Raw genomic sequence first — 26,383 nt, 5'->3', positions numbered from 1 at the left:
CTCATTGACTCTTGTTTTAACCCAAGTCCTTGCTCGAGGCATAGATACAATCCTTCAGTTCAAGACAATCTTGTGCCTATACCAATTCAAACAATCCTATGGTATTTTAAAATAAGGGGTAACCTACTGATCATAGCATGCTTGTATTAGAGACTCCATCTGTCCTTTAAATCCTGCAGCTGCGGTTTTGAATTAGTTCATGTAAATACCAGTTTGATTTAAAATATAGATTTTTAAAAAATCTGTCTACTCAATCCAATGTGGACATTCTGGTAATTTCTGAAACTTGGTTGAATAATTTTGTGCTGGTCTTTTTGGTTTTAATGTTTACAGATCGGACAGAATTGGCAGCGGTGGGGGTTAGGGTTGCACATTTTGGGGAATATTCAGAGGTGGAAACTTTCCGTGGGAATAAACAGGAATATATTAATACCATTTAAATGTAGATGTTTTTTGCGTTTGATTGTTTCCATATGCTATGGTAAATATGAAACAAACTGTTTACCTTATAAGTAGACATCATTGCAAATTGTAAAATCCTTCCAATATTAATTAAATGAGTTGACTCTTCACATGGGATGATTTCACTGAACAACAAAAGAAAGGGAATATTGAATGATCCCCAATGATCCATTGCATCTCCCAAAATCATTTTCAACATACATCTGTAAAATGATAGTCTAGAAACTAAAGCTTTAGTTGTCTTCCTCTCAGGCTTCCATGTCTTCTCCCTGGACCTCCTCAATGTCCACCTCTTGAACATCAGACTCTGAGGCCTCATCCACACGGTCACTTTCCAACCTTGTTGAGGATGGCTCGTTGTCAGGCTCAAAAAGCCTCAAATTTGCCCGGATGGCCACCAATGTTTTCAGCCCTTGTATTGGTCAGCCGGTTGCCTGCTTTTGTCTGTTCCCAAACAAGACCAGTTGCGCTCTGAGGCGGCTGATGTTGGTGGGATTTGGGGGGGGAGATGGAGGCAACAGGGGAAAGAGCCTCAGATCCACAGAGTCCCTTCCACCAGGTGGCTGATGAGATATGTTGGCACGGCTGCCATATTGCATCTCCATCCCAAAGCCCTTGCTTGGAAGTGTACTTTGCCAGACTGCCAAGAACCTTGCCCTCATCCAGGCCAAGGTGGCGAGACACGGTAGTGATGACACCATAGGTTTTGTTGTTCTCTGCACCAGACAGGATGCTCTTGCCAGCATACTTGGGGTCCAGAATACTTGGGGCTTCAGGCAGAAATCTTCACGCTTTTTGATACATTTCAGAACTGCAGTTTCCTCTGCTTGGAGCAACAGTGAAAAGGGCAGTGCAGTACAGATTTCTTCTCTTACATCTGCAAGCAGAGTCTGAACATCAGACAGAATGGCGTTGTCTCCCTCGATCCGTGCAATGGCTACTGCTATAGGTTTCAGGAGTTTCAGGCTGCTTACCACTCTCTCCTAAAATACATCATCCGGGAGGATCCTCTTGATCGGGCTATCCATATCGGCAGACTGTGATAGGGCCATTTCTTGGAGAGACTCCTTCCCTTCCAGGAGACTGTCAAACATGATGACAACACCACCCCAACAGGTGTTGCTGGGCAGCTTCAATGTGGTGCTCTTATTCTTCTCACTTTGCTTGGTGCGGTTTATTGCTGCTATAACTTGATGACCCTTCACATACCTAACCATTTCCTTGGCTCTCTTGTACAGTGTATCCATTGTTTTCAGTGCCATGATTTCCTTGAGGAGCAGATTCAATCCATGAGCATCAGCCAATTGGTGTGATGTGAGGGTAGGACTCCTCCACTTTAGACCAAGCAGCCTTCATGTTTGCAGCATTGTCTGTCACCAGTGCAAATACCTTCTGTAGTCCAAGGTGAGTGATGACTGCCTTCAGCTCATCTGCATCAGAGACCAGTGTGTTTGTTGTGTCTGTGTTCTTGTAGAATACTGGTTCAGGGGTGGAGATGATGTAATTAATTATTCCTTGCCCACGAACATTCGACCACCCATCAGAGATGATTGCAATAGTCTGCATTCTCTATGATTTGTTTGACCTTCACTTGAACTCTGCATCCAGCAAATGAGTAGATAAAGCATGTCTGGTTGGAGGGGTGTATGCTGGGCGAAGAACATTCAGAAATCTCTTCCAATACACATGGCCTGTGAGCGTCAGAGGTGAACCAGTTGCATACACAGCTCGAGCAAGACATTTATCAGCATTTCTCTGACTATGTTCCCCCATTGAGTCAAAGAAACTTCTGCTTCCAGGAGGACCATGAGCTGTTGCTATCGATAAGGTGTCTCATCATTTTCACCTCGAATAGAAGTAGAGGGACTTTTGTCAGAGGTTGCTTGTTGTGAGCGCTGAGGGAAATTTATGCACTTGGCCAGATGATTCTGCATCTTTGTTGCATTCCTCACATATGATTTGTTACAGTATTTGCAAATTTACAGAGCATTAGCTGCAGTGAAATGTCTCTACACATCAGATAGTGCCCGTGGCATTTTCCTGTAAAGATTAGGGGGGGGAAAAGATTTTAAAAACGAATAGAATTCCATGTACAGATAAATAGTTGAGCAGTTAGATTAAACAACTCCTTTGTAACGATAAATGTTTTAAAATGAAACTTATGGAAACAGGTGAATTAACACTCCTCAGTTAGCAGGCTCAAGCAAGCTAAAACCCACATGGTAGCAAAAACTAACTAGCAGGAATTGTTAACAAGTTATAAATGATTTAAACACACTTTTCTGTAGGCTACTATTTACTAGTTAACAAAAAAATAATGTTTGTCATATAAAATATATTCACCCCACCCAGTATTGTAATCAAAACCAGAAAGCATGTAGTCATTGGATCAGACAGTGTAGTAGTGCGGGCTCAATAGCGTCTCATTAGTGTGCAAGATCTTGAGAATCAGCTGTGCGTGTGACTAGTGATGCACCGATATATGACATTTTTGGCTGATACCGATATCCGATATTTTCCTTGCAAAAAAAAGAAAACAATACTGTTTTTTTTAAATAATGTTTTTTGCGGCCTTTTAAGCATTCCGCTGCGTCCATGTGTGTGTGTTAAGGCACTGCATCTCAGTGCAAGAGGCGTCACTACAGTCCCTGGTTCGAATCCAGGCTGTATCACATCCGGCTATGATTGGGAATCCCATAGGGGGAGCACAATTGGCCCAGCGTCGTCCGGGCCGTCATAGTAAATAAGAATTTGTTCTTAACTGACCTGCTTAGTAAAATAAAGGTCACACACACACACACTGACCAAAAAGTTATTTTGTTGGCATTTACGTATGTCCCCATTACCAGTAAAACATAATCAAAACCTATTTCTTTCACTTACTTGCTGTGCTGTTTCGTTGTTCAGTCGTTTTATTCTCAGTCAGGATTTCTATGGAACGCCGTTTGGGTCTTTGCGTGTCAAAAAAACATACACGTCAAATAACACTGTTTGACCAATCGTGAAGTCATTCAGGTCCCATCAAATACATTTTATAACGTAGTTATTACACATTGATTACACTATCACTCGTATTTCATATGGCACAACGATTTGTCGATACCCATGCTATGATGCTGGTAAAGTTCTCGCGCACCTACAGTGCTGGTCATAAAATTAAAAAGCTAGCTAGCTCATGGATGCAAACAATGTTCTTCCCCAAAAACATAGCTACTGAAACAGATTGTTGTTTTGCTGTAGTTAGCCAGCTAACTATATAGCTAGGTGTCATCTAAAATAACCCTAATTTATAAGACAGTTCTTACACAGTTCTTACACCTCTACGCAGACGACACCATTCTGTATACTTCTGGCCCCTCTTTGGACACTGTGTTAACTAACCTCCAGACAAGCTTCAATTGCCATACAACTCTCCTTCCGTGGCCTCCAATTGCTCTTAAACGCAAGTAAAACGAAATGCATGCTATTCAACCGATTACTGCTCGCCCGTCCAGCATCACTTCTCTGGACGGCTCTGACTTAGAATACGTGGACAACTACAAATACCTAGGTGTCTGGTTAGACTGTAAACTCTCCTTCCAGACTCACATTAAGCATCTCCAATCCAAAATTAAATCTAGAATTGGCTTCCTATATCGCAACAAAGCATCCTTCACTCATGCTGCCAAACTACCCTCGTAAAACTGACCAGCCTACCGATCCTCGACTTCGGTGATGTCATCTATAAAATAGCCTCCAACACTCTACTCAACAAACTGGATGCAGTCTATCACAGTGCCATCTGTTTTGTCACCAAAGCCCCATATACTACCCCCCACTGCGACCTGTACGCTCTCGTTGGCTGCCCTCGCTTCATACTCGTCACCAAAACACACTGGCTCCAGGTCATCCACAAGACCCTGCTAGGTAAAGTCCCGCCTTATCTCTGCTCGTTGGTCACCATAGCTGCACCCATCCGTAGCACGCGTTCCAGCAGGTATATCTCACTTGTCACCCCAAAGCCAATTCCTCCTTTGGTTGTCTTTCCTTCCAGTTCTCTGTGCCAATGACTGGAACAAAAATCTTTGAAGCTGGAAACATTATCTCCCTCACTAGCTTTAGCACCAGCTGTCGAGAGCAGCTCACAGATCACTGCACTCTGTACATAGCCCATCTGTAACAGCCATCTACCTACCTCATCCCCATACTGTATTTATTTATTTATTTATCTTGCTCCTTTGCACCCCAGTATCTCTACTTGCACATTCATCTTCTGCACATTTACCATTCCAGTGTTTTAATTGCAATATTGTAATTACTTTGCCACCATGCCCTATTTATTGCCTAACTCCCTTATCTTACCTCATTTGCACTCACTTGCACTAGACTTTTTGTTTTCTTTTGTTCTACTGTATTATTGACTATGTTTTGGTTATTCCATGTGTAACTCTGTGTTGAATTGCTATGCTTTATCTTGGCCAGGTCGCAGTTGTAAATGAGAACTTGTTCTCAACTAGCCTACCTGGTTAAATAAAGGTTAAATAAAAATAAAATAAAAAATCTCGGTGCTAGATGCGTCACTACAGACCCTGGTTCGATTCCAGGCTGTATCACAACCGGCCGTGATTGGGAGTCCCACACAATTGGCCCAGCCTAGTTAAATAAAATAAACTAAGATTTAATGTGGGCTTTTTTTACAGAAAAATATCTTGTCTCTGGTCAGCCGAAAGTAGATTGTGCAGTCAACCTTTCTACCTGTTCTTGATTATGGTGATACTATTTCTCAAAGTGCAGCTGCCTCTACTCTTAAACTGCTGGATGCAGTCTTTCACAGCGCCCGTTGTTTTATCACAGGAGACATTTGTATTGGTCATCACTGTATTCTTTACCGAAGGGTTGTCTGGACTTCTTTTGAAGTCACGTAGATCACATCATTAAGCTTTTTCTTTACAGAGCCTTGCTCCACAAGCTTTCAACTCAACTAACTTCACAATAAAAAATAAAACATGACAAGTTATCAAACCCGTTCACACGGTTAACTCTTGAGACTCCTCTGGTGTTGACAGAGTTCGGTAAGTCAGCCTTTGGTTTTCTTGCTCCACATGTTTGGCAGCGGACAGAATGTTTTTTAGTTGACTGTGTTTTGTGCATGTTTATGTTTGTCTGTGCAATATGCTGTATTTTATTTGGATTACATTTTTTTGTATTTTATGAAATTGTATATGCAGGGCTCCCTTGTAAAAGTGACACTGGTCTTAATAATGGTGACTCCCTGATTTAAATAAAGTCATAGAAATTGTGAAGAGAAATTATTGGCAGGTTTCAACTCTAAGCAGGAAGTCACACTGTGTATGATAATGGCAAAATTTCAGATTGGCTTTGCTTAAAGGGACATTAGTTAGTGTAATTAGCCATATGAAAAGATGCTGTGTATACAATCCACCTCTTCAGTGATAAAACATCTGAAGATCTGCAGTAAAACACACGCTTTACTGTATGAGAGTGACCGTAGTTCTGTTTCACAACTGTCCTAATTTAACTAACTGCTCTACTTAACCCTCCACCAGTGGTAATCAACCATAGCCTTAGTGTGGGTTTTGTCTTTGAGTTGTGTAAATAGATTATCTACTTGTAATTCTCACCTGATGGGAGTTTAGTTACAAATGTAAAATGTCATTGTGCGTCAGGGCAGTGTTTCTTAAACCAAACTTTGAGTAGGCCTACTTTCAAACATTTCACGTAGGCTATTTTATCTACCTAACACTTTGATCAATCCAGTAGCACAACTGGTCAACTAATCATCAAGCCCTTGATTAGTTGAATCTGGTCAGCTAGTACTGGAATAGACCAGATAAGGGGAATAGCTGGGAGAGGTTTGGGAAACACTACCTCTGTCATATTACGGGGTCTACCCAAGAAGAAGACTATGACCCTGTCCAGAAACAACCCTCTACCTACCCCCTAGGTCTGAGAGCAGCCTAGCTTATCAAAGGGAAACATAAATTACACCCATCCGTAACCTTCAGAAGTGCCTAAGCTCTAGGGGGTAGAGGGTTGTGCCCCCATTGAATTGGTGGAGGCATGGGCTAGTACACCAGTAATTTCCTTTTCAAATCAGTGAAGGGAAGTGAACAACTGCACACATTGGGAGAAAGGAGAGCTAAATGGTGCATTCAGAAAGTATTCAGACCCCTTGATACATTTACATAAGTATTCAGAACCTTTACTCAGTAATTTGTGGAAGCACCTTTGGCAGCGATTACAGCCTCGAGCCTTCTTGGGTATGACGCTACAGGCTTGGCACACCTGTATTTGTGGAGTTTCTCCCATTTTTCTCTGCAGATCCTCTCAAGCTCTGGCAGGTTGGATGGGGACCGTTGCTGCACAGCAATTTTCAGGTCTTTCCAGAGATGTTTGATCAGGTTCAAGTCCGGGCTCTGGCTGGGCCACTGAAGGACATTCAGAGACTTGTCCCGAAGCCACTCCTGCGTTGTCTTGGCTGTGTGCTTAGGGTTGTTGTCCTGTTGGAAGGTGAACCTTCACCCCAGTCTGAGGTCCGGAGCGCTATGGAGCAGGTTTTCATCAAGGATCTCTCTGTACTTTGCTCTGTTCATCTTATCCTTAATCATGACTAATCTCCCAGTCCCTGCTTCTGAAAAACATCATCACATTCAGGCCAAAGAGTTCAATCTTGTTTCTCATGGTCTGAGAGTCATTCAGGTGCCTTTTGGCAAACTAAGTGGGCTGTCATGTGCCTTTTACTGAGGAGTGGCTTCCCTCTGGCCACTCTACCATAAAGGCCTGATTGGTGGAGTGCTGCAGAGATGGTTGTCCTTCAGGAAGGTCATCCCATCTCCGCAGAGGAACTCTGAAGCTCTGTCAGAGTGACCATCGCGTTCTTGGTCACCTCCCTGACCAAGGCCCTTCTCCCCCGATTGCTCAGTTTGGCCGGGCAACCAGCTCTCGGAAGACTCTTGGTGGTTCCAAACTTCTTCCATTTTAAGAATGATGGAGGCCACTGTATTATTCAAATCAAATGTTATTTGTCACATGCGCCGAATACAACAGCTGAAGACCTTACAGTGAAATGGTTACTTACAGGCCCTTAACACTTATTTTTATTAAAACTGCATTGTTGGTTAAGTAAAAAATGGATCAATAAAAGTATAAAATAATTAAAGAGCAGCAGTAAAATAACAATGGCGAGGCTATATACAGGGGGTACCAGTGCGGGGGCACCGGTTAGTCAAGGTAATTGAGGTAATATGTACATGTAGGTTGAGTTAAAGTGACTATGCATATTTAATAAACAGAGTAGTAGGATCTTAAAAGGGGGGGGCAGTGCAAATAGTCTGGGTAGCCATTTGATTAGCTGTTCCGGAGTCTTATGGCTTGGGGTAGAAGCTGTTAAGAAGCTTTTTGGACCTAGACTTGGCGCTCTGGTACTGCTTGCCGTGCGGTAGCAGAGAGAACAGTCTATGACTAGGGTGGCTGGTGTCTTTGACAATTTTTAGGGCCTTCCTCGCACACCGCCTGGTATAGAGGTCCTGAATGGCAGGACGCTTGGCCCCAGTGATGTACTGGGCTGTCCTCACTACCCTCTGTAGTGCCTTGCGGTCGGAGGCCAAGCAGTTGCCATACCAGGCAGTGATGCAACCAGTCAGGATTCTCTCGATGGTGCAGCTGTAGAACTAAACTTTTGAGGATCTGAGGACCCATGCCAAGTCTTTTCAGTCTCCTGAGGGGGAAGAGGTTTTGTCATGCCCTCTTCACGACTGTCTTGGTGTGATTGGACCGTGATAGTTTGTTGTTGATGTAGACACCAAGGAACTTGAAACTCTAAACCTTCTCCACTACAGCCCCGTCAATGAGAATGGGGGCGTGCTCGGTCTTCCTTTTCCTGTAGTCCACAATCATCTCTTTTGTCTTGATCACGTTGGGGGAGAGGTTGTTGTCCTGGAATCCCACGGCCAGGTCTCTGACCTTCCTATAGGCTGTCTCATCATTGTCGGTGATCAGGCCTACCACTGTTGTGTCATCGGCAAACATGATGATGGTGTTGGAGTCGTGCATGGCCATGCAGACATGAGTGAACAGGGAGTAGAGGAGGGGACTGAGCACAAACCCCTGAGGGGCCCCCGTGTTGAGGATCTGCATGGAGGATGTGTTGTTACCTACCCTTACCACCTGGGGGCGGCCTGTCAGGATCCAGTTGCAGAGGGAGGTGTTTAGTCCCAGTGTCCTTAGCTTAGTGATGAGCTTTGAGGGCACTATGGTGTTGAACGCTGCTGTTCATTGACTACAGCTCAGGTGGGAAAGGGCAGTGTGGAATGCAATAGAGATTGCATCTTCTGTTGGGGCGGTATGCAAATTGGAGTGGGTCTAGGGTTTCTGGGATAATGGTGTTCAAATCAAATGTATTTATAAATCCCTTCTTACATCAGCTGATATCTCAAAGTGCTGTACAGAAACCCAGCCTAAAACCCCAAACAGCAAGCATTGTAGGTATTGTAGGCCAGAGCCTAGGAAGAAACCTAGAGAGGAAACAGGCTATAACATAACATGGCCAAGATGTTCATAGATGACCGGCAGGGTCAAATAATAATCAGTGGTTATCGATGGTGCAACAGGTCAGCACCTCAGGAGTAAATGTCAGTTGGCTTTTCATAGCCGATCATTAAGAGTATCTCTACCGCTCCTGCTGTCTCTAGAGAGTTGTAAACAGCAGGTCTGGGACAGGTAGCATGTCCGGTGAACAGGTCAGGGTTCCATAGCCGCAGGCAGAACAGTTGAAACTGGAGCAGCAGCATGGCCAGGTGGACTGGGGACAGCAAGGAGTCATCAGGCCAGGTAGTCCTGAGGCATGGTCCTAGGGCTCAGGTCCTCCGAGAGAAAGAAAGAATTAGAGAGAGCATACTTAAATTCACACAGGACACCGGATAAGACAGGAGAAATACTCCAAATATAACAGACTGACCCTAGCCCCCCGACACAAACTACTGCAGCATAAATACTGGAGGCTGAGACAGGAGGGGTCGGGAGACACTGTGGCCGCGTCTGACGATAACCCCAGACAGGGCCAAACAAGTAGGATATAACCCCACCCACTTTGCCAAAGCACAGCCCCCACACCACTAGGGGGATATCTTCAACCACCTACTTACCATCCTGAGACAAGGCCGAGTATAGCCCACAAAGATCTCCGCCACGGCACAACCCAAGGGGGGCGCCAACCCGGACAGGAAGATCACGTCAGTGACTCAACCCACTCAAGTGACGCACCCCTCCTAGGGACGGCATGGAAGAGCACCAGTAAGCCAGTGACTCAGCCCCTGTAATAGGGTTTGAGGCAGAGAATCCCAGTGGGGAGAGGGGAATCGGCCAGGCAGAGACAGCAAGGGCGGTTCGTTGCTCCAGTGCTTTTCCGTTCACCTTCACACTCCTTGTCCAGACTACACTCAATCATATGACCTACTGAGATGAGTCTTCAGTAAAGACTTAAAGGTTGAGACCGAGTCTGCGTCTCTCACATGGGTAGGCAGACCATTCCATAAAAATTGAGCTCTATAGGAGAAAGCCCTGCCTTCAGCTGTTTGCTTAGAAATTCTAGGGACAGTTAGGAGGCCTGCGTCATGTGACCGTAGCGTACGTGTAGGTATGTATGGCAGGACCAAATAGGAAAGATAGGTAGGAGCAAGCCCATGTAATGTTTTGTAGGTTATCAGTAAAATCTTGAAATCAGCCCTTGCCTTAACAGGAAGCCAGTGTAGAGAGGCTAGCACTGGAATAATATGATCACATTTTTTGGTTCTAGTCAGGATTCTAGCAGCCGTGTTTAGCACTAACTGAAGTTTATTTAAATCAAATCAAATCAAATTGTATTAGTCACATACACATGGTTAGCAGATATTAATGCGAGTGTAGCGAAATGCTTGTGCTTCTAGTTCCGACAATGCAGTAATAACCAACAAGTAATCTAACCTAACAATTCCACAACTACTACCTTATACACACACACAAGTGTAAAGGGATAAAGAATATGTACATAAAGATATATGAATGAGTGGTGGTACAGAACGGCATGGCAAGATGCAGTAGATGGTATAGAGTACGGTATATACATATGAGATGGGTAATGTAGGGTATGTAAACATAAAGTGGCATAGTTTAAAGTGGCTAGTGGTACATGTATTACATAAAGATGGCAAGATGCAGTAGATGATATAGAGTACAGTATATACATATGAGATGGGTAATGTAGGGTATGTAAACATTGTATTAAGTGGCATTGCTTAAAGTGGCTAGTGGTACATTTTTACATAATTTCCATCAATTCCCATTTTTAAAGTGGCTGGAGTTGAGTCAGTATGTTGGCAGCGGCCGCTAAATGTTAGTGGTGGCTGTTTAACAGTCTGATGGCCTTGAGATAGAAGCTGTTTTTCAGTCTCTCGGTCCCTGCTTTGATGCACCTGTACTGACCTCGCCTTCTGGATGATAGCGGGGTGAACAGGCAGTGGCTTGGGTGGTTGTTGTCCTTGATGATCTTTATGGCCTTCCTGTGACATCGGGTGGTGTAGGTGTCCTGGAGGGCAGGTAGTTTGCCCCCGGTGATGCGTTCTGCAGACCTCACTACCCTCTGGAGAGCCTTACGGTTGTGGGCGGAGCAGTTGCCGTACCAGGCGGTGATACAGCCCGACAGGATGCTCTCGATTGTGCATCTGTAGAAGTTTGTGAGTGCTTTTGGTGACAAGCCGAATTTCTTCAGCCTCCTGAGGTTAAAGCACCACATTTAGTGCTTTATCCGGGTAGGAAAGTAGAGCATTGCAGTAGTCTAACCTAGAAGTGACGAAAGCATGGATACATTTTTATTTATTTTGGGACAGAAAGATTCAGATTTTTGCAATGTTACGTAGATGGAAAAAGGCTGTCCTTGAAACAGTCTTGATATGTTCGTCAAAAGAGAGTTTAGGGTCCAGAGTAATGCCGAGGTCCTTCACAGTTTTATTTGAGACGACTGTACAACCATCAAGATTAATTGGTGTAGATGTGAGCCATGACCAGCCTTTCAAGGCATTTCATGGCTACAGATGTGAGTGCTACGCGTCGGTAGTTATTTAAGCAGGTTAACTTCGTGTTCGTGGGCACAGGGATTATGGGGGTCTGCTTCAAACATGTTGGTATTAGACTGTCAGCGACAGGTTGAAAATGTCAATGAAGACATTTGCCAGTTGGTCCGCGAATGCTCCAAGTACACGTCCTGGTAATCCATCTGACCCTGCAGCTTGGTGAATGTTGACCTGTTTTTAAAGGTCTTACTCACATTGGCTACGGAGAGCGTGATCACACAGTCGTCTGGAACAGCTCATGCTCTCATGCATGTTTCAGTGTTACTTGCCTCGAAGCGAGCATATAAGTAATTTAGCTCGTCTGGTAGGCTCGTGTCACTGGGCAGCTCTCGGCTGTGTTTCCATTTGTAGTCTGTAATAGTTTGCAAGCCCTGCCACATCCGACGAGCGTCGGAGCCGGTGTAGTACGATTCTATCTTAGTCATGTATTGATGCTTTGCCTGTTTGATGGTTCGTAGGAGGTCATAGCGGGATTTCTTATAAACTTCCCAGATTAGAGTCCCGCTCATTGAAAGCGGCAGCTCTACCGTTTAGCTCAGTGCGGATGTTGCCTGTAATCCATGGCTTCTTGTTGGGGTATGTACGTACGGTCACTGTAGGGACGACATCATCGATGCACTTATTGATGAAGCCAGTGACTTATGTGGTGTACTCCTCAATGCCATCGGAAGAATCCCGGAACAGATTTTTGTCTGTGCTAGCAAAACAGTCCTGTAGCTTAGAATTTGCTTCTTCTGACCACTTTCTTATTGACTGAGTCACTGTGCTTCCTGCTTTAGTTTTTGCTTGTAAGCAGGAATCAGGAGGATAGAATTATGGTCAGATTTGCCAAATGGAGGGTGAGGGAGAGCTTTGTATGCGTCGTTGTGTGTGGAGTAAAGGTGGTCTAGAGTTTTATTTTTTATAATGTTTATTTTTCCTCTGGTTGTACATTTAACATGCTGGGAGAAATTGGGTAACAGAGATTTGAATTTGCCTGCATTAAAGTCCCCGGCCACTAGAAGTTACGCCTCTGGATTAGTGTTTCCCTGTTTGCTTATGGCGGTATACAGCTCATTTAGTGCGGTCCTAGTCCCAGCATCGGTTTGTTGTGGTAAATAGACAGCTACGAAGAATATATATTTAAAAACTCTTGGTAAATAGTGTGTGGTCTACAGCTCATCATAAGATACTCTACCTTGGGCGAGCAAAACCTTGAGACTTCCTTAGAATTTGTCCACCAGCTGTTGTTTACAAATCTACACAGACCGCCACCCTTTGTCTTTCCAGAGGCAGCTGTTCTATCCTGCCGAAAAAGCGTAAAACCCGGCAGCTGTATGTTATTCATGTCGTTGTTCAGCTACGACTCGGCATTCCAGTTGGTAGGATATACGTGATCGTAGTTTGTCTATTTTATTATCCAATGATTGTACGTTGGCTAATAGGAATGGAGGTAAAGGCAGATTACCCAGTCGCCGTCGGATCATTACAAGGCACCCAGACCTACTTCCCCGATATCTCCATCTCTTTCTCCTGCGAATGACGGGGATAAGGGCCTTGTCGGGCGTCTGAAGTAAATCCTTCACGTCAAACTCGTTAACTTCTTATGGGCAGGTGACGGTAGCGTCCCACCTGGCCAACATCCGGTGAAATTGCAGAGTGCGAAATTCAAACTACAGTATTATAAATATTTAACTTTCATAAAATCACAATTATAATACATCAAAATAAAGTTTAATTCTTATGGCTGCGATCCCGTTAACGGGATCGATATGACAACAGCCAGTGAAAGTGCAGGGCGCCAAATTCAAACAAATCTCATAATTAAAATTCCTCAAACATACAAGTATCTTATACCATTTTAAAAGGTAATCTTGTTGTTAATCACTCCAGTGTCATATTTCAAAAAGGCTTTACAGCGAAAGCACCACAAATTATTATGTTAGGTCACCGCCAAATCACAGAAAAACACAGCCATTTTTCCAGCCAAAGACAGGAGTCACAAAAAGCAGAAGAGATATAAAATTAATCACTAACCTTTGATCTTCATCACATGACACTCATAGGACCTCATGTTACACAATACATGTATGTTTTGTTCGGTAAAGTTCATATTTATATCAAAAAATCTCAGTATACATTGGCGCGTTATGTTCAGTAGTTCCAAAAACATACGGTGATTTTGCAGAGAGCCACATCAATTTCCAGAAATACTCATAATAAACGTTGATCAAAGATACAAGTGTTATACATGGAATTTTAATTCCACTTCTCCTTAATGCAACCGCTGTGTCAGATTTCAAAAAAGCAAACCATGCAATAATCTGAGGTCGGCGCTCAGAGCCCAATCAAGACAAAGATATCCGCCATATTGTGCAGTCAACAGAAGTCAGAAATAACATTATAAATATTCACTTACCTTTGATGATCTTCATCAGAATGCACTCCCAGGAATCCCAGTTACACAATAAATGTTTGATTTGTTCGATAATGTCCATTTATGTCCAAATAGCTACTTTTGTTAGCGCGTTTGGTAAACAAATCAAAACTCACGAAGCGCGTTCACTAGTTGCAGACAAAGTCAAAACAGTTCCGTTACAGTCCATAGAAACATGTCGAACGATGTATAGAGTCAATCTTTAGGATGTTTTTAACATAAATCTTCAAAAATGTCCAACCGGAGAATTCTTTTGTCTTCAGAAAAAGCAAATGGAACGGGAGCTACCTCATGTGAATGCGCATGACCAGGTCCTGACACTCTGCCAGACCTCTGACTCAATCCCCTCTCATTCAGCCCCCTTTACAGTAGAAGCCTCAAACAAGTTTCTAAAGACTGTTGACATCTAGTGGAAGACTTAGGAAGTGCAACATGACCAATATCCCACTGTGTCCTCAATAGGGGCTGAGTTGAAAATCGACCAACCTCAGATTTCCCACTTCCTGGTTGGATTCTTTCTCAGGTTTTTGCCTGCCATATGAGTTCTGTTATACTCACAGACATCATTCAAACTTCAGAGTGTTTTCTATCCAAATATAACTAATAATATGCATATATTAGCAACTGGGACTGAGGAGCAGGCAGTTTACTCTGGGCACCTTATTCATCCAAGCTACTCAATACTGCCCCCAGCCATAAGAAGTTAACTTCTTGTTAATCCAGCCGCTGTGTCAGATTTCAAAAAGGCTTTACGGCAAAATCACACCATGCGATTTTCTGAGGACAGCGTCCTGCATACAAAAGCATGAAAAACATATTTCAACCAGGCGGGTGCGCCACGAAGGTCAGAAATAGCGATATAATAAATGCCTTGCCTTTCGTCTTCTTCTGTTGGCACTCAAAGGTCACAGATACATCGCAAATGGTCCTTTTGTTCGATAATGTCCTTTATATCCATTAAACTCAGTTTAGCTGGTGCGCTTCAGTCAATAATCCACCCAGTTTCCCTCCATCAAAATGCATACAAAATTAATCCCAAACGTTACTAATTAACTTTCCCAAACAAGTCATTTTTCCAAAAACCAGCATGAAACTCTTTCTAAAGACTTGACATCTAGTGGAAGCCCTAGGAACTGCAATCTGGGAGGATTTAGCCTTATAATAAAAGTGACTGCCATTAAAAACAGTGATAGGCTAAAACTTGTTTTGGGGGGGGTGGTTTGTCCTCGGGGTTTCACCTGCCATATCAGTTCTGTTATACTCACATACATAATTTTAACAGTTTTAGATACTTTAGAGTTTTCTATCCAATTATATGCATAACCTAGCTTCTGGGCCTGAGTAACAGGCAGTTTACTTTGGGCACGCTTTTCATCTGGATGTAAAAATACTGCCCCCTACCTAACAGAGGTTAAATAAAAAATCTTCTTCCAGTACGGGTGAGTAATCCCTGTCCTGATATCTGGGAACTCTTTTTGTTCATAAGAGACGGTAGCAGAAACATTTTGTACAAAATAAGTTACAAATAATGCAACAAAAAAAACACACAGTAGTACAAATGGTTAGGGGACCGTAAAATGGCAGCCACTTTTTCCGGCACCATTCTTCTCAATTCTTTTCTTGGAGACCTTCAATGCTGTGCCTCGATGCAATCCTGTCTTGGAGCCCTATGGACAATTCCTTCGACCTCATGGCTTGGTTTTTGCTCTGACATGCACTGTCAACTGTAGGACCTTATATAGACAGGTGTGTGCCTTTCCAAATCATGTCCAATTAATTGAATTTACCACAGGTGCACTCCAAGTTGTAGAAACATCTAAATGGAAACAGGATGCACCTGAGCTCAATTGAGTCTCATAGCAAAGGTTCTGAATACTTATGTAAATAGGGTATTTCTGTGTTTTTTTTATACATTTAAAAAATGACAACCTGTTTTTGTTTTGTCGTTATGGGGTATTGTGTGTAGATTTAAGGGGGGGGGGGGGTGATTTAATCAATTTTAGAATAAGGCTGTAACGTAACAAAATGTGGATAAGGAGAAGAAGTCTGAATACTTTCCGAATGCACTGTAGCTTTTGGGTTGTTTCTGGTCATTGCCATCTTACTACTGCTCTTAGTCTTTACTAGAGAGATCTACCAGCTATGACGGTGTAGCCTAATACCCCTTTCTCTACCGTGCCAACCAAGACTGTACTGTGCTGGCTAAGATATTTTCTTTTCACATTGTCCTTTCCAGCACAGTTCTAACAACGATGGTGGATGCATAATCAGGCCGGCAAAGTACAGCTTGGGTACAGGGCTACACAAATGCTTCTAAATTGACTACCCTACCTCCACCAAGGAAAATGTCTGCAAACTGTGGGAAAATAAACATCTGGACAATCCTTTTGCAGCCACCACAATGCCTATACTGAGCCAGAGGAGTTTGTGAATTTGAAATCCTTTTGTATTTCGACTCATGAACCTCTGCAAGCTCTGTTCCAATGACATTGGCCCATTCAGAAATGGTTAAATGTAATGACGCCCTGACTTGGTGTTACTTTCTATCAACATTAAAAAAAATAGAAGACCAAATTTGATTACCTTTTCTGTTTTATTTTCTAGCTTCATGGGTAAATGTAGCCTTACCCACATCAACCTGGACCCCATACACACATGCTAAAGCAGGTGGTGAGTATTTGGTCCAATTGTTTTGCATGCAGAGACAAACGTGACAAGAAATGCCTAACGAATGTAGACATTTGCCTTAATCTTGATAGGGTGTACTCTCCTTGTACAGCTAACATTTGATCACCAATACCCACTTCGACCAAGGTATTTTAATGAACTGTATGTGGTATCAGTGTGTGCAATATTCAATATCTGTCATGTATATGTATTCTCTTTCAGGATTGGGTATTGGAAAACAGTGTTCCCAGGTCACCTGTGGAGGTCGAGCATGGCTCAAGGATTTAACACTTGTTTTCGGAACCTTCCGCCATTGTCGTCAGATTCAAGGACTTTGAATGTGCCTTTGGATTCTGAAGATAGTTTGGCGCACCACCTTGAAAGCCTCATTGAGCATAATGACCTTTCCAACACTGTGGTTTCACCGGAAAACATTTCCTCGGACTTGAACTTGAGTTCAAACTCTTTCTCAAATTCCAATACTAGTTCTGATTTTGTACAACAGAAATACTATGATGACGTCGTTTGGCAAGATGAGGGTCAACCAGTACATCATGAAGGTCAGTTTAATCACACAAGCAACAGCCTCTTTGCACCAGCTAGAGCAGCCAGTTCAAGTAATTGCCTCTCAACTTCAGGTGCAGACCTAAACCCCCATGATCTTAAACAAGAATGTGACTTATTGAACCCTTCCATTCCAGAGGACTACTCAGATGTTAGTAGCTGCTCAGAGTCCAATGTTGACAGGACAGGGCCTTCTTGTGAAATGTTAAAAAATGGTTCAAATGATTCTCCACTGGTTGCAGATGACAAGAAGGAAAATGAATGTGCATGGAAGAGCCCAAAGACCAACACAGGTTCCCCAGAAAGCATGTCTACTTCAGAGAGTGAGGTAGAGGAGGATCAAGATGAACCCCCAGAGAAGGAAAAGGAGACATTCATGATGCAAGAGAATAAATACTCAAAGACCTCCGGTGCTCCAGAAAGCCTGTCTGTTTCAGAGGACGAGGGAGAAAGGGATCATCTGGATGGAGAAGCACATGAGAAAGATGAGACTTGCATGGAGCAAGATGGTCAACACACAGACTCTCCCTCAGGTGACGAAGAAAGTCTGACTGCCTCAGTGAATGAGAGAAAAAAGGAACTAAATGATGAAGCACAGAATTCAGAAGAGGGATGCATGGAGGAAGAGGATCGGTACTCAAATGTCAGTAGCCTAGAGGGCCAAAATGAAGGAATCATCGTAAGCGAGAGCTTTAAAGAGAAAGAAGAGCATTCATTATCCCAAGGAAATATGGACTTGCAGGGTATCGATGCATCCAACGCTCAAGATTCTGCTCACAAGCTGAATGATAATACCTGTGCCTTTGAATATCTGGATTCAGTTAAGGATAATGACTCTTTAAAGGTTGCTGGTCAAGAAAATGGCAAAAGTTCCTCTGTCATTTGTGGATTAGGCCTAGGGGGTAGCAATCAAACGTTTGAGTCTTGTTTGGAATTCCCTGAAAATCAATCGCTGAAAACTAGATTTCAGGAGATCGTTGGTAGTGGTACTCAAAGTACAAACTCAACCTATGAGGAAAGTGCAAGTGATTCCATTCGTGGAAGGGGAGGGAAAGAGGATCACAGTAGCTTTGATTTTTTGGAGCGTTGTTTAGGTCTGAACAACTCCGGAACTGAACAAAAGTCCTGTATTGAAAATGAGTGGCTAAGACCTATCGATGAGTCAAATGTATCGTCTTGTCTGGAAGAGGACCAGGCATCCCAACAGAACCTAATGCGCCATATCGAGCCACCAGACCTTGTGAGAGCTGGTCTTGAAAACACAAGAGAGACATTTCATAAAGTATTCACGGCAGATGATGAGCAAGAACCCCCAGTGCTAAGTGAATGCTACGGTGAACCATTGTCAAGAGAAGATTGTATGKGTGACACCGAGGGRAATCWGGAAYGGGSGGAGACCGGGTCTATTGATTCAARTGAGTTGAACCAGGAGGGAGGAGATTCAACTATTGATAACATTGAKGACGAGAGGGATTTTGAGGACCAAGCAGCTCAGTTGAAATCCTCACTGCATATGAGGAAAWGCATGCACCCTATTGTACTGCTCWGGAACTRRGAACTAAAAAATGACACAGATGYGGCTTARCAGTGTGCAGCYTGCCAACAGGCCACACAAAGTATAGACCATCTAATTGAGCACCACCATTGTAACCACTCTGAGAACAAATTCAATTTCTGTCAGARCTGTGGTACTTACTTGACATGTGATTCACTAGCCAAGAAACATCAGTGTSGTATTATTGATGAAAATGCACAACTCTCTTCTAATATGAAACCCCAGAAGAGAAAATCAACRYYGCATGCTTTTCACAAATGTKGATACTGCWCYCAGACATTTTACAGARTSTGTGARTACAACAAGCATGTGCAGAGCCACTCGGGTAGAACTGAACACAKGTGTCATAGGTGTGGRTSTAACTTTTCACAATGRCGTAGRCTGAACAGACATTTACMTGAAAAGAAATGCCYGCGTCGAAGTTCYCAAGTTCCTGTTAAACAGATTCAAACAACCCCACYTATCAGCATTTACAAAAAGGGAACTMTACATCCATATGTCCTCCCACCAYACAGCCSCTATGCCAATCTTCCAGATTGTMTTGTGAAGCTAGTGGACATTTMCAAGGAGCATGTTTGTCYTCTTTGTGGGAAAAGCTTTGCAAGCAGTGCAAAACTCTACAAGCACGGATACAATGTACACCATACAAAAACTAGGTCATATAACGTTCGGCCTAAGTGTCAGAACACATACAGGTCATATAAGTGTCAGAAATGCCTGATGACATTCAATTATTCAAGCAATTTTAGCAGGCACAAGAAAAGATGCAAAGGAGCTGAGACGAATGAGAAATTCAAGTGCCCTCTCTGCCCACGCCTTTTCAAATATTCCTACAACCGGTCTCGCCATTTGCGCGAGCAGTGCATTAAAGACTTTACACAGGGAAGCTCGGGGAAAGTTGACATGAAATTTCGATGCCCCTTCTGCACCACCACCTTTACTAATGCTTCTAACCGACATAGACACATAAGACTGGTGTGCCTCAAGGAATATATACACAATGAGACTTCAAGGACCAAAGCTGAACGCCAGGAAAACGTGGCCCAGAAAGAAACACAAAAGGCGCCATTGAAAACAGCACTGAATCAGAATGAGCCAGGTCTCAAATGCAACTACTGTCCGGCCGTTTTTGCTCATTCTTCTGGAAAGTACAGACACATGAGGAAACACAGGTTGTTTGAAAACACTGGGAAAAAGATCAAGTTCAGGTATTCAAGCATAATTCCCATTTCTAACAAGTCCAAGGCTAGTATTGAGGAGCCCAAAGACGGTCCACTCTCCAGTGAAGCCAGCAGCCAGCCCTTTTCCTGTCTCTTCTGTGGAAAATGGTTTAACACTTCATATTCCCTGAAGAAACACATCTGTAGTATGCACATGGGTGACAAACCATATCGCTGCCTGGAATGTGGAAAACGTTTTGGGAAAGAAATCCATCTTGTRGCTCACAAAAAAGTGCACCAGCGAAGGATACAGTGTACTGTTTGCAAGAAGATACTTCCTACCATTGGGGACTTGATTCAACACAGGCAATCTCARATCAAAAAGGGCATGCTTCAGTGCCCAGACTGCCCATCGCAGTTCCAGTACCCKGTGTATCTTCTTCGACATATGGCATCACATCACAAACTTCAGCAAGAGCAGCCACTCAAAGAGAAAAAACAGAGGCACCCCTCAAAACTTGAGCCGCTTGYGTCCTTGCCACCAGTCAAAGAGCAGGAAGAGGAAGAAAAGTTGGSGTGCCCCCTATGCCCAGAYGTCTTTCACAGTGGCACAGAACTGAGTAGTCACTGCCTAAACCATGTATCGGAGTCCTCTTCAAGTCAGTGTCCGTTTTGTAAACGCCTCTTCTCTTCCCGCACATCTTTGGTGCGTCATATACGCATTCATACAGGGGAGAAACCATTTTCTTGTCAGAGTTGTGGAGKACCTTTTCGTCGAAAAGAYTATCTCCAYTTGCACCAAGAAAAGTGTCCAGGTCCACAAAGCAAGCAAGAACTGCCCACTATCAAAGAAAGTGAAGATGTCMCATCAAAATCTTTGGTGACAAGAATAAGGAAAGTATACAAATGTTCATACTGTCCTCGGGAATTTGAAAAATTGCCCCGTTTATTACTGCACCACAATGGCCACATGCAAAATACAGTAACCCCCTGTCCAAAATGTGGTAAATGTTACAGACAAAGGCGCAAGTTACATGAAAGACTTTGCAATGGCTCAAACATAAAATCTATAGAGCCGGTGAGCACTGTCTGGCATCCTTGTAGGAATTGTGGGAGGAAGTTTTCAAGGGATTATAATCGAGATGTCCATGAGAGGATTTGCCACTCTGTAAAGCCCTTGCAAAAAAACACCAGCAATTCTGGCAACTCAAACATGCATCCTTGCAGGAATTGTGGAAAGTACTTTACAAGGAGTGATAATCGGAATCTCCATGAGAAGACTTGCAACTCTGCCAAGCCCTTGCAAAAAAATACCATAGAAATTGGGACCAGTAGCAGGGACAAGTTGCAGCACAAATGCCCCCACTGTCCAAGCAAATTCAAGTACAGAAGTTTTCTCTTGAGACATATTGGGTCACACACTGGAGAAAGATCATATCCATGCATGCACTGTGGTCACAGCTATGGAATCCAGTCACGATGCTTACAGCATGAAGCTTTCTGTGATGGTGTTAATAGACAAAAGCCACCAAGCGCCAGCCTTGGTGAATATAAGTGCAATATCTGCACAAAAATCTTCATGAAATCCCGAAACTTAAGGCGGCACATCCTAACGCACACAGAGGTAAAGCCATATCGCTGTAAGGCCTGTGACAGCTGTTTCTCCAGACATGATCATCTAAAACTGCACCAGAGTCGCTGCAAAGGGAAAAGACAACGTTTAGAGGTTCGCATTGCCAAAATTAGTCTTGCAGATGTTGGAAMGGGCTGGCAAAATAACCTGAACATTACCGATTCAGGAAAGCAACAAGGGTTTGACTGCAGCATATGTTCAAAGAMCTTCCCCWCTCACAGCATTATGMCCCGACATATTGCCATGTCACATGCTATAAGAACCGTCAGTTCATTTACTCATGAAAAATCACTTAAGAGACATATAAACATCGGTGCACGTCAAAGAATTTATGCAAAAACAAAGCATTCAGAAAAGCTAAATGTTACAAGCCCAATATCAAGAGAGACAAACCGACTTCTACAGAGGATCCAGCTGCAATATAAAGACAAACGCAAATTCAAATGTACTTTTTGCCCTCGCCTTTTCAAAAGTGGTGAGCAATTGAYGGTGCACACCCGCRTGCATACAGGGGAGAAACCTTTTGGATGTTCTAATTGTGGTGAAAGATTTATCCGTAGGGACTACCTGCAGCGCCATTTGAACAGGTGCAAAGGGGAACCTCTTGACAGAGTGCTTTGTGACAGATGTGGCGACGTATTTTCGCAAGACGAACTCGAGAACCATCAACTGACATGTGTTGTCAAGTGTAAATCACCTGCCCGTAGTCGAACTGAGTCCACTGCTCGCAGTCCCCCAAAAGGGTTCTCCTGTGCTAATTGCAGTGCCCGCTTCTTGCTGTTCTCACAGCTCCAGCATCACTTTCTCAACACGCATAGAGACACTCCAACAAATCAGGCTTCACCTCTACAGGAGCAGTTGTCTAGCATGGTGAACATAAAAGAGGAGCCTATGGATGAAGGATATGGTGACACTTGGCAGAATAGTGATAACAATCTCATGCTTGATCAAGACAGTGATCCAAATGATACGAACAAACCCATTAAATGTCCACAGTGCAACTTGCACTTTGGAAATAAGGGTGGATTTGCCAGACACATGTGTTCACATTTAGGACAGTACCCATTCAACTGCAAGAAATGCAATAAAGGCTTTTGGAACAAAAACTTATGTCGGACACATGTAAGGAAATGTAGACTTGTAAAGGTCACGAAGGAAGAAGTTAACACTGACTCTGTAATTACTTCAGAGCTGGATCCTACTCTTAAAGAGACTGTCCTAGTCTTCAACCAAGGTTCCAAAACAACAGGCACTGGGGTTTTGCAGACTAATTTCTCCTGCAAAGATGACTTGAAGGYTTTAACACTYCAGAATMCCTCTGGAAATCAAGGCAAAGGAAGATCTTCCAATGATAGAAGAKATAGTGGTCAACAYGTCCCAGGCAACAAGTACCAGTGCTCAGAGTGTGATAGAAGTTTCACAGATGGGCTTCTGCTCATCAGCCATTTAGAGGACCATGGGCGCGAGGAGCTAGAAAGAAAAAAGAAATTCTGCCAGCCTTGTGGTAAGACGTTTGCTAATCCTTCAGACCTAGCAAGGCATATGAGAGGCCACTGGAATGAGAAGACCTTTTCTTGCCCASAATGTCCACAGAKTTTTCCCTGRCCTTCTGACCTTGACATCCATAGAACTTGTCATGACTCAAATAGACCATTTGTCTGCAAAGAGTGTCAACAAKGGTTTTGGACCAGTCAATCTTTAGAAAACCATCAAAGCCAAGCTCATTCAAAAGAACTAATTRATACATGCCATGTCTGTAACAAGAACTATTCAATCAGAAGTTCACTTGTTAAACATATTAGGATGAAGCATCAAACCCAGAAGAACATGGATGTTGTTATCCACGTGAAGGAAAAGGAGACAGCAGTGCAAGAGGAATTTGACATGGAAGTTGATGTGGATGGAGGAAGTAATGCAAGTAATGATGAAGATGAAAATGATGCTAATGAGGACAATGACTCTGACTCTGCAGACTACTTCCCCTGCCATGTCTGTGGGAAAACGTTCACCACATCAGAAAGCCTTGAGGATCACCAACGCTGTCACCTCGGTGAAAAACCTCATGAGTGTGCAGAATGTGGCAAATGTTTTTTCCAGGCAGGACAACTGCAACAGCACCTTCGGAGCCACAAGTCTGAGTATCAGTGTCAAATATGTGGCAGAGGTTTTGTCTCACTCTTTGCTTTACGCAAACACAAGCATACTCATGGAAAGAGCCGCCAACACCGTTGCTCCAAGTGCCCGCTCAGCTTCACAGGGCCCTCGCAGCTGGCAGAGCACATGGGCACCCACCGCGATGACAATTTCCCTTGTGATATATGTGATRGCACATTCTCCTGCAAGATGAGTCGGGCAGAGCACCGGAAAATCCACATTGAGACAGAGGATGTTCCACCACCTTTACGTCCTCCAGAGAAGACTGCATCCTCCTCTCCTACTGCCTCTTCCTCTACAATGAAGCACCTACAATATCGTTGTGGGGTTTGCAATGAGCGTTTCAAAGAACCAGAACAACTGTCTGAGCATGGGTGCATGGCTGCCAGAGAGCGACCTTATTCATGCCAAGAATGTAATAAGCATTTCTTGCATGCATCTCACTTAAACAAGCACGAGCTCAGTCACTACCAAATACCACAATCATACGTGTATCGGTGCAATCAGTGCCACATGAGTTTCAACTACCGTCACAATTTTGTCAGTCATTTAAATAAACACGGTGACGATGAGGCTGCAGCAGAAGCTCTGAAAGGAGGCTCAGTGACAAATGCTTGGGAAACTGTTTCAGAGAAGAGAACAATTTACAAATGCCCAATTTGCTCTCACAGGTTTGCTCATGCCATAGAATTGGCAAGTCACCTTTCAATACACTCTGAGAACACGTTTGCTTGCAGTGTTTGCAAGTTGACATTTCCCACCAAAAGCAAGCTTGCTGAACATGAGCAGAGCCATCTGACTGCTGCAACACAATACGAGTGCACMGAGTGTMGTCAGAGCTTCTTGGGCAGTGATTTCCCCCASCARCACTGTGCACGTCYGCAARYTGCTGTMARAGKCCATGAACGCCCACATCTGTCTAATAGAKYGTCAATGGAGGAAGAGSTGGATGTTGYGGAGGACTTCTTTAATTGTACTGTCTGCTTAAWGCGATTCTCTTCTCGCGGTAGTCTCCAGCAGCATCTAAACAAAGAGCATRACAATGAACGGCCATTCAAGTGCCAGTCTTGTGGAAAGACCTTTGCTCTGAAGAGATATCTCAGAGACCATGAGCGAAGACAACATAAGTTTGGCACTGAACGAGCCCACCCGACATACAAAGCCACGGACAGTGAGAGCCAGTACAAGTGCTCAGTTTGCCCCAAAACATTAACCTCGGCACACGACCTGTCATTGCATATGAAAGTGCACACCGAACAGGAATCTGGAGGAGACCACCGTTGTGACATGTGCTACAAATCATTCAGTCGACTGTCTCTTCTCAGGCAGCATCAAGAAAGTCATGTTGGGCAAGTTGTATATGAATGCACAGAGTGTGACAAAGCGTTTGCTTTCCCACATCTTCTAGAGGAACATCAAAAGTCTCATGCTGCTGGACCATAAGTATTTTTCCCACCCTCAAAATCCTCACACTAACTAACTAAATGTAAAAAGACAAGTTTGACAATGGACATAGAAAATACCTCCTGCCTCACTGGTTGTGTTCAATTATCCAATGAACTCAGTAATGTCATAGAATTTTTTTTTTTCTGGTGCTGTTTGCAGTCATCAAGCAATTTTGTGTTCACACTTCCATCTTAATCGTTTAAAGTTTTTGATTGGCTCACAAGATGCTTAACTGTGTTTTTARCCCATGTCTTCTCAGAAATGTTTGGCCTACAACCTGGTTCGTGAAAAGGTTTAGATTTACAGATTTCCTCCTATTTTAACAATTTATATCTGGTCAGAACTGCAGTTCATTGATACTATTACTGATGTGCTCCTTTCCATAGAGCACTAATTTGTAATAGCCTCCATATTCAATTGTATATAGTTGTTTAAWTGTCTTATGTGCCCTGAATGCAATTACAACCGTTTCAGTTCACGTTACACAAAGTGAAATGTAAGCTTTTGACAATGGAATAAATTCCTGACTCTGAAGAAGTGGAATGGGCTGTCATTGACAGTTTTAGGAATCCATATTGACCCCTTTTTTTTCTTTTTTTTTCTGCTTGCTAATCCATTACTCTGCCTAACCTTCTAAACATATTATCACTTAGACTTTAATAACGTGGAATACTTTTAGCCATGTATAATCCATGTAGCCCTTCTAAACATTTGAAAACTTTCCAAATCTAAAACCACAGCATTGTATATTATGTAAATATTACATGATCGTAAACCATTTAAGTATTTGACATGAAACTGACCATTGTTGTAAGCTATTAATTTTCCCTGTGTTAAACATTCTATCATTCATTCAAATGCCTTTAAATATGTGTTTTGATGTAGTAGTTCAAGGGCAACATTTGTTGAAATTCTTTCCTTATTGGGTGTTACTTTTGTATGAATGGTATTTCAATCAAAAGAAATTAATAAACAAAATAAACCAGTCAACTGGTCATCTGATTCTTATTGATAACTTTATTTTAACTGAGTGTATGATTAGTCTTTTTGATTATAAAGTAAGAGGATCTTGAAACTGTAGTTGTCACAAGCAAAGTAATGTTTGCTCATGCATTGGTTATATATATWTTTTTTTATGTTGACTTAATTAGATTTTACACTACATCTTTTGGAAATTTGAACGGGTAAAATCAATTGTGCCATGCCCATGTATTGCACAAC

General features: G+C 43.0%; 1 protein-coding gene across 1 annotated transcript in view; it reads left to right on the top strand.

Moving 5' to 3' along the window:
- LOC112072840 (uncharacterized) overlaps positions 1–25,783 on the top strand; it is a 31,275-nt gene extending 5,492 nt beyond the window's left edge. The window contains 2 exon segments of the mRNA XM_070439948.1: positions 16,588–16,653; positions 16,873–25,783. Of these exon segments, the coding sequence (XP_070296049.1) occupies positions 16,922–25,159 (8,238 nt within the window). The 5' untranslated portion in view covers positions 16,588–16,653; positions 16,873–16,921 and the 3' untranslated portion in view covers positions 25,160–25,783.
- The last annotated feature ends 600 nt before the right edge of the window (positions 25,784–26,383 follow it).

This window comes from Salvelinus sp. IW2-2015, unplaced genomic scaffold (assembly GCF_002910315.2).
Source record: "Salvelinus sp. IW2-2015 unplaced genomic scaffold, ASM291031v2 Un_scaffold2058, whole genome shotgun sequence".
NCBI classification, from domain to species: Eukaryota; Metazoa; Chordata; class Actinopteri; order Salmoniformes; family Salmonidae; genus Salvelinus; species Salvelinus sp. IW2-2015.
Note: the sequence above shows the minus strand (reverse complement) of the source record. Positions and strands in the feature narration are given on the sequence as shown.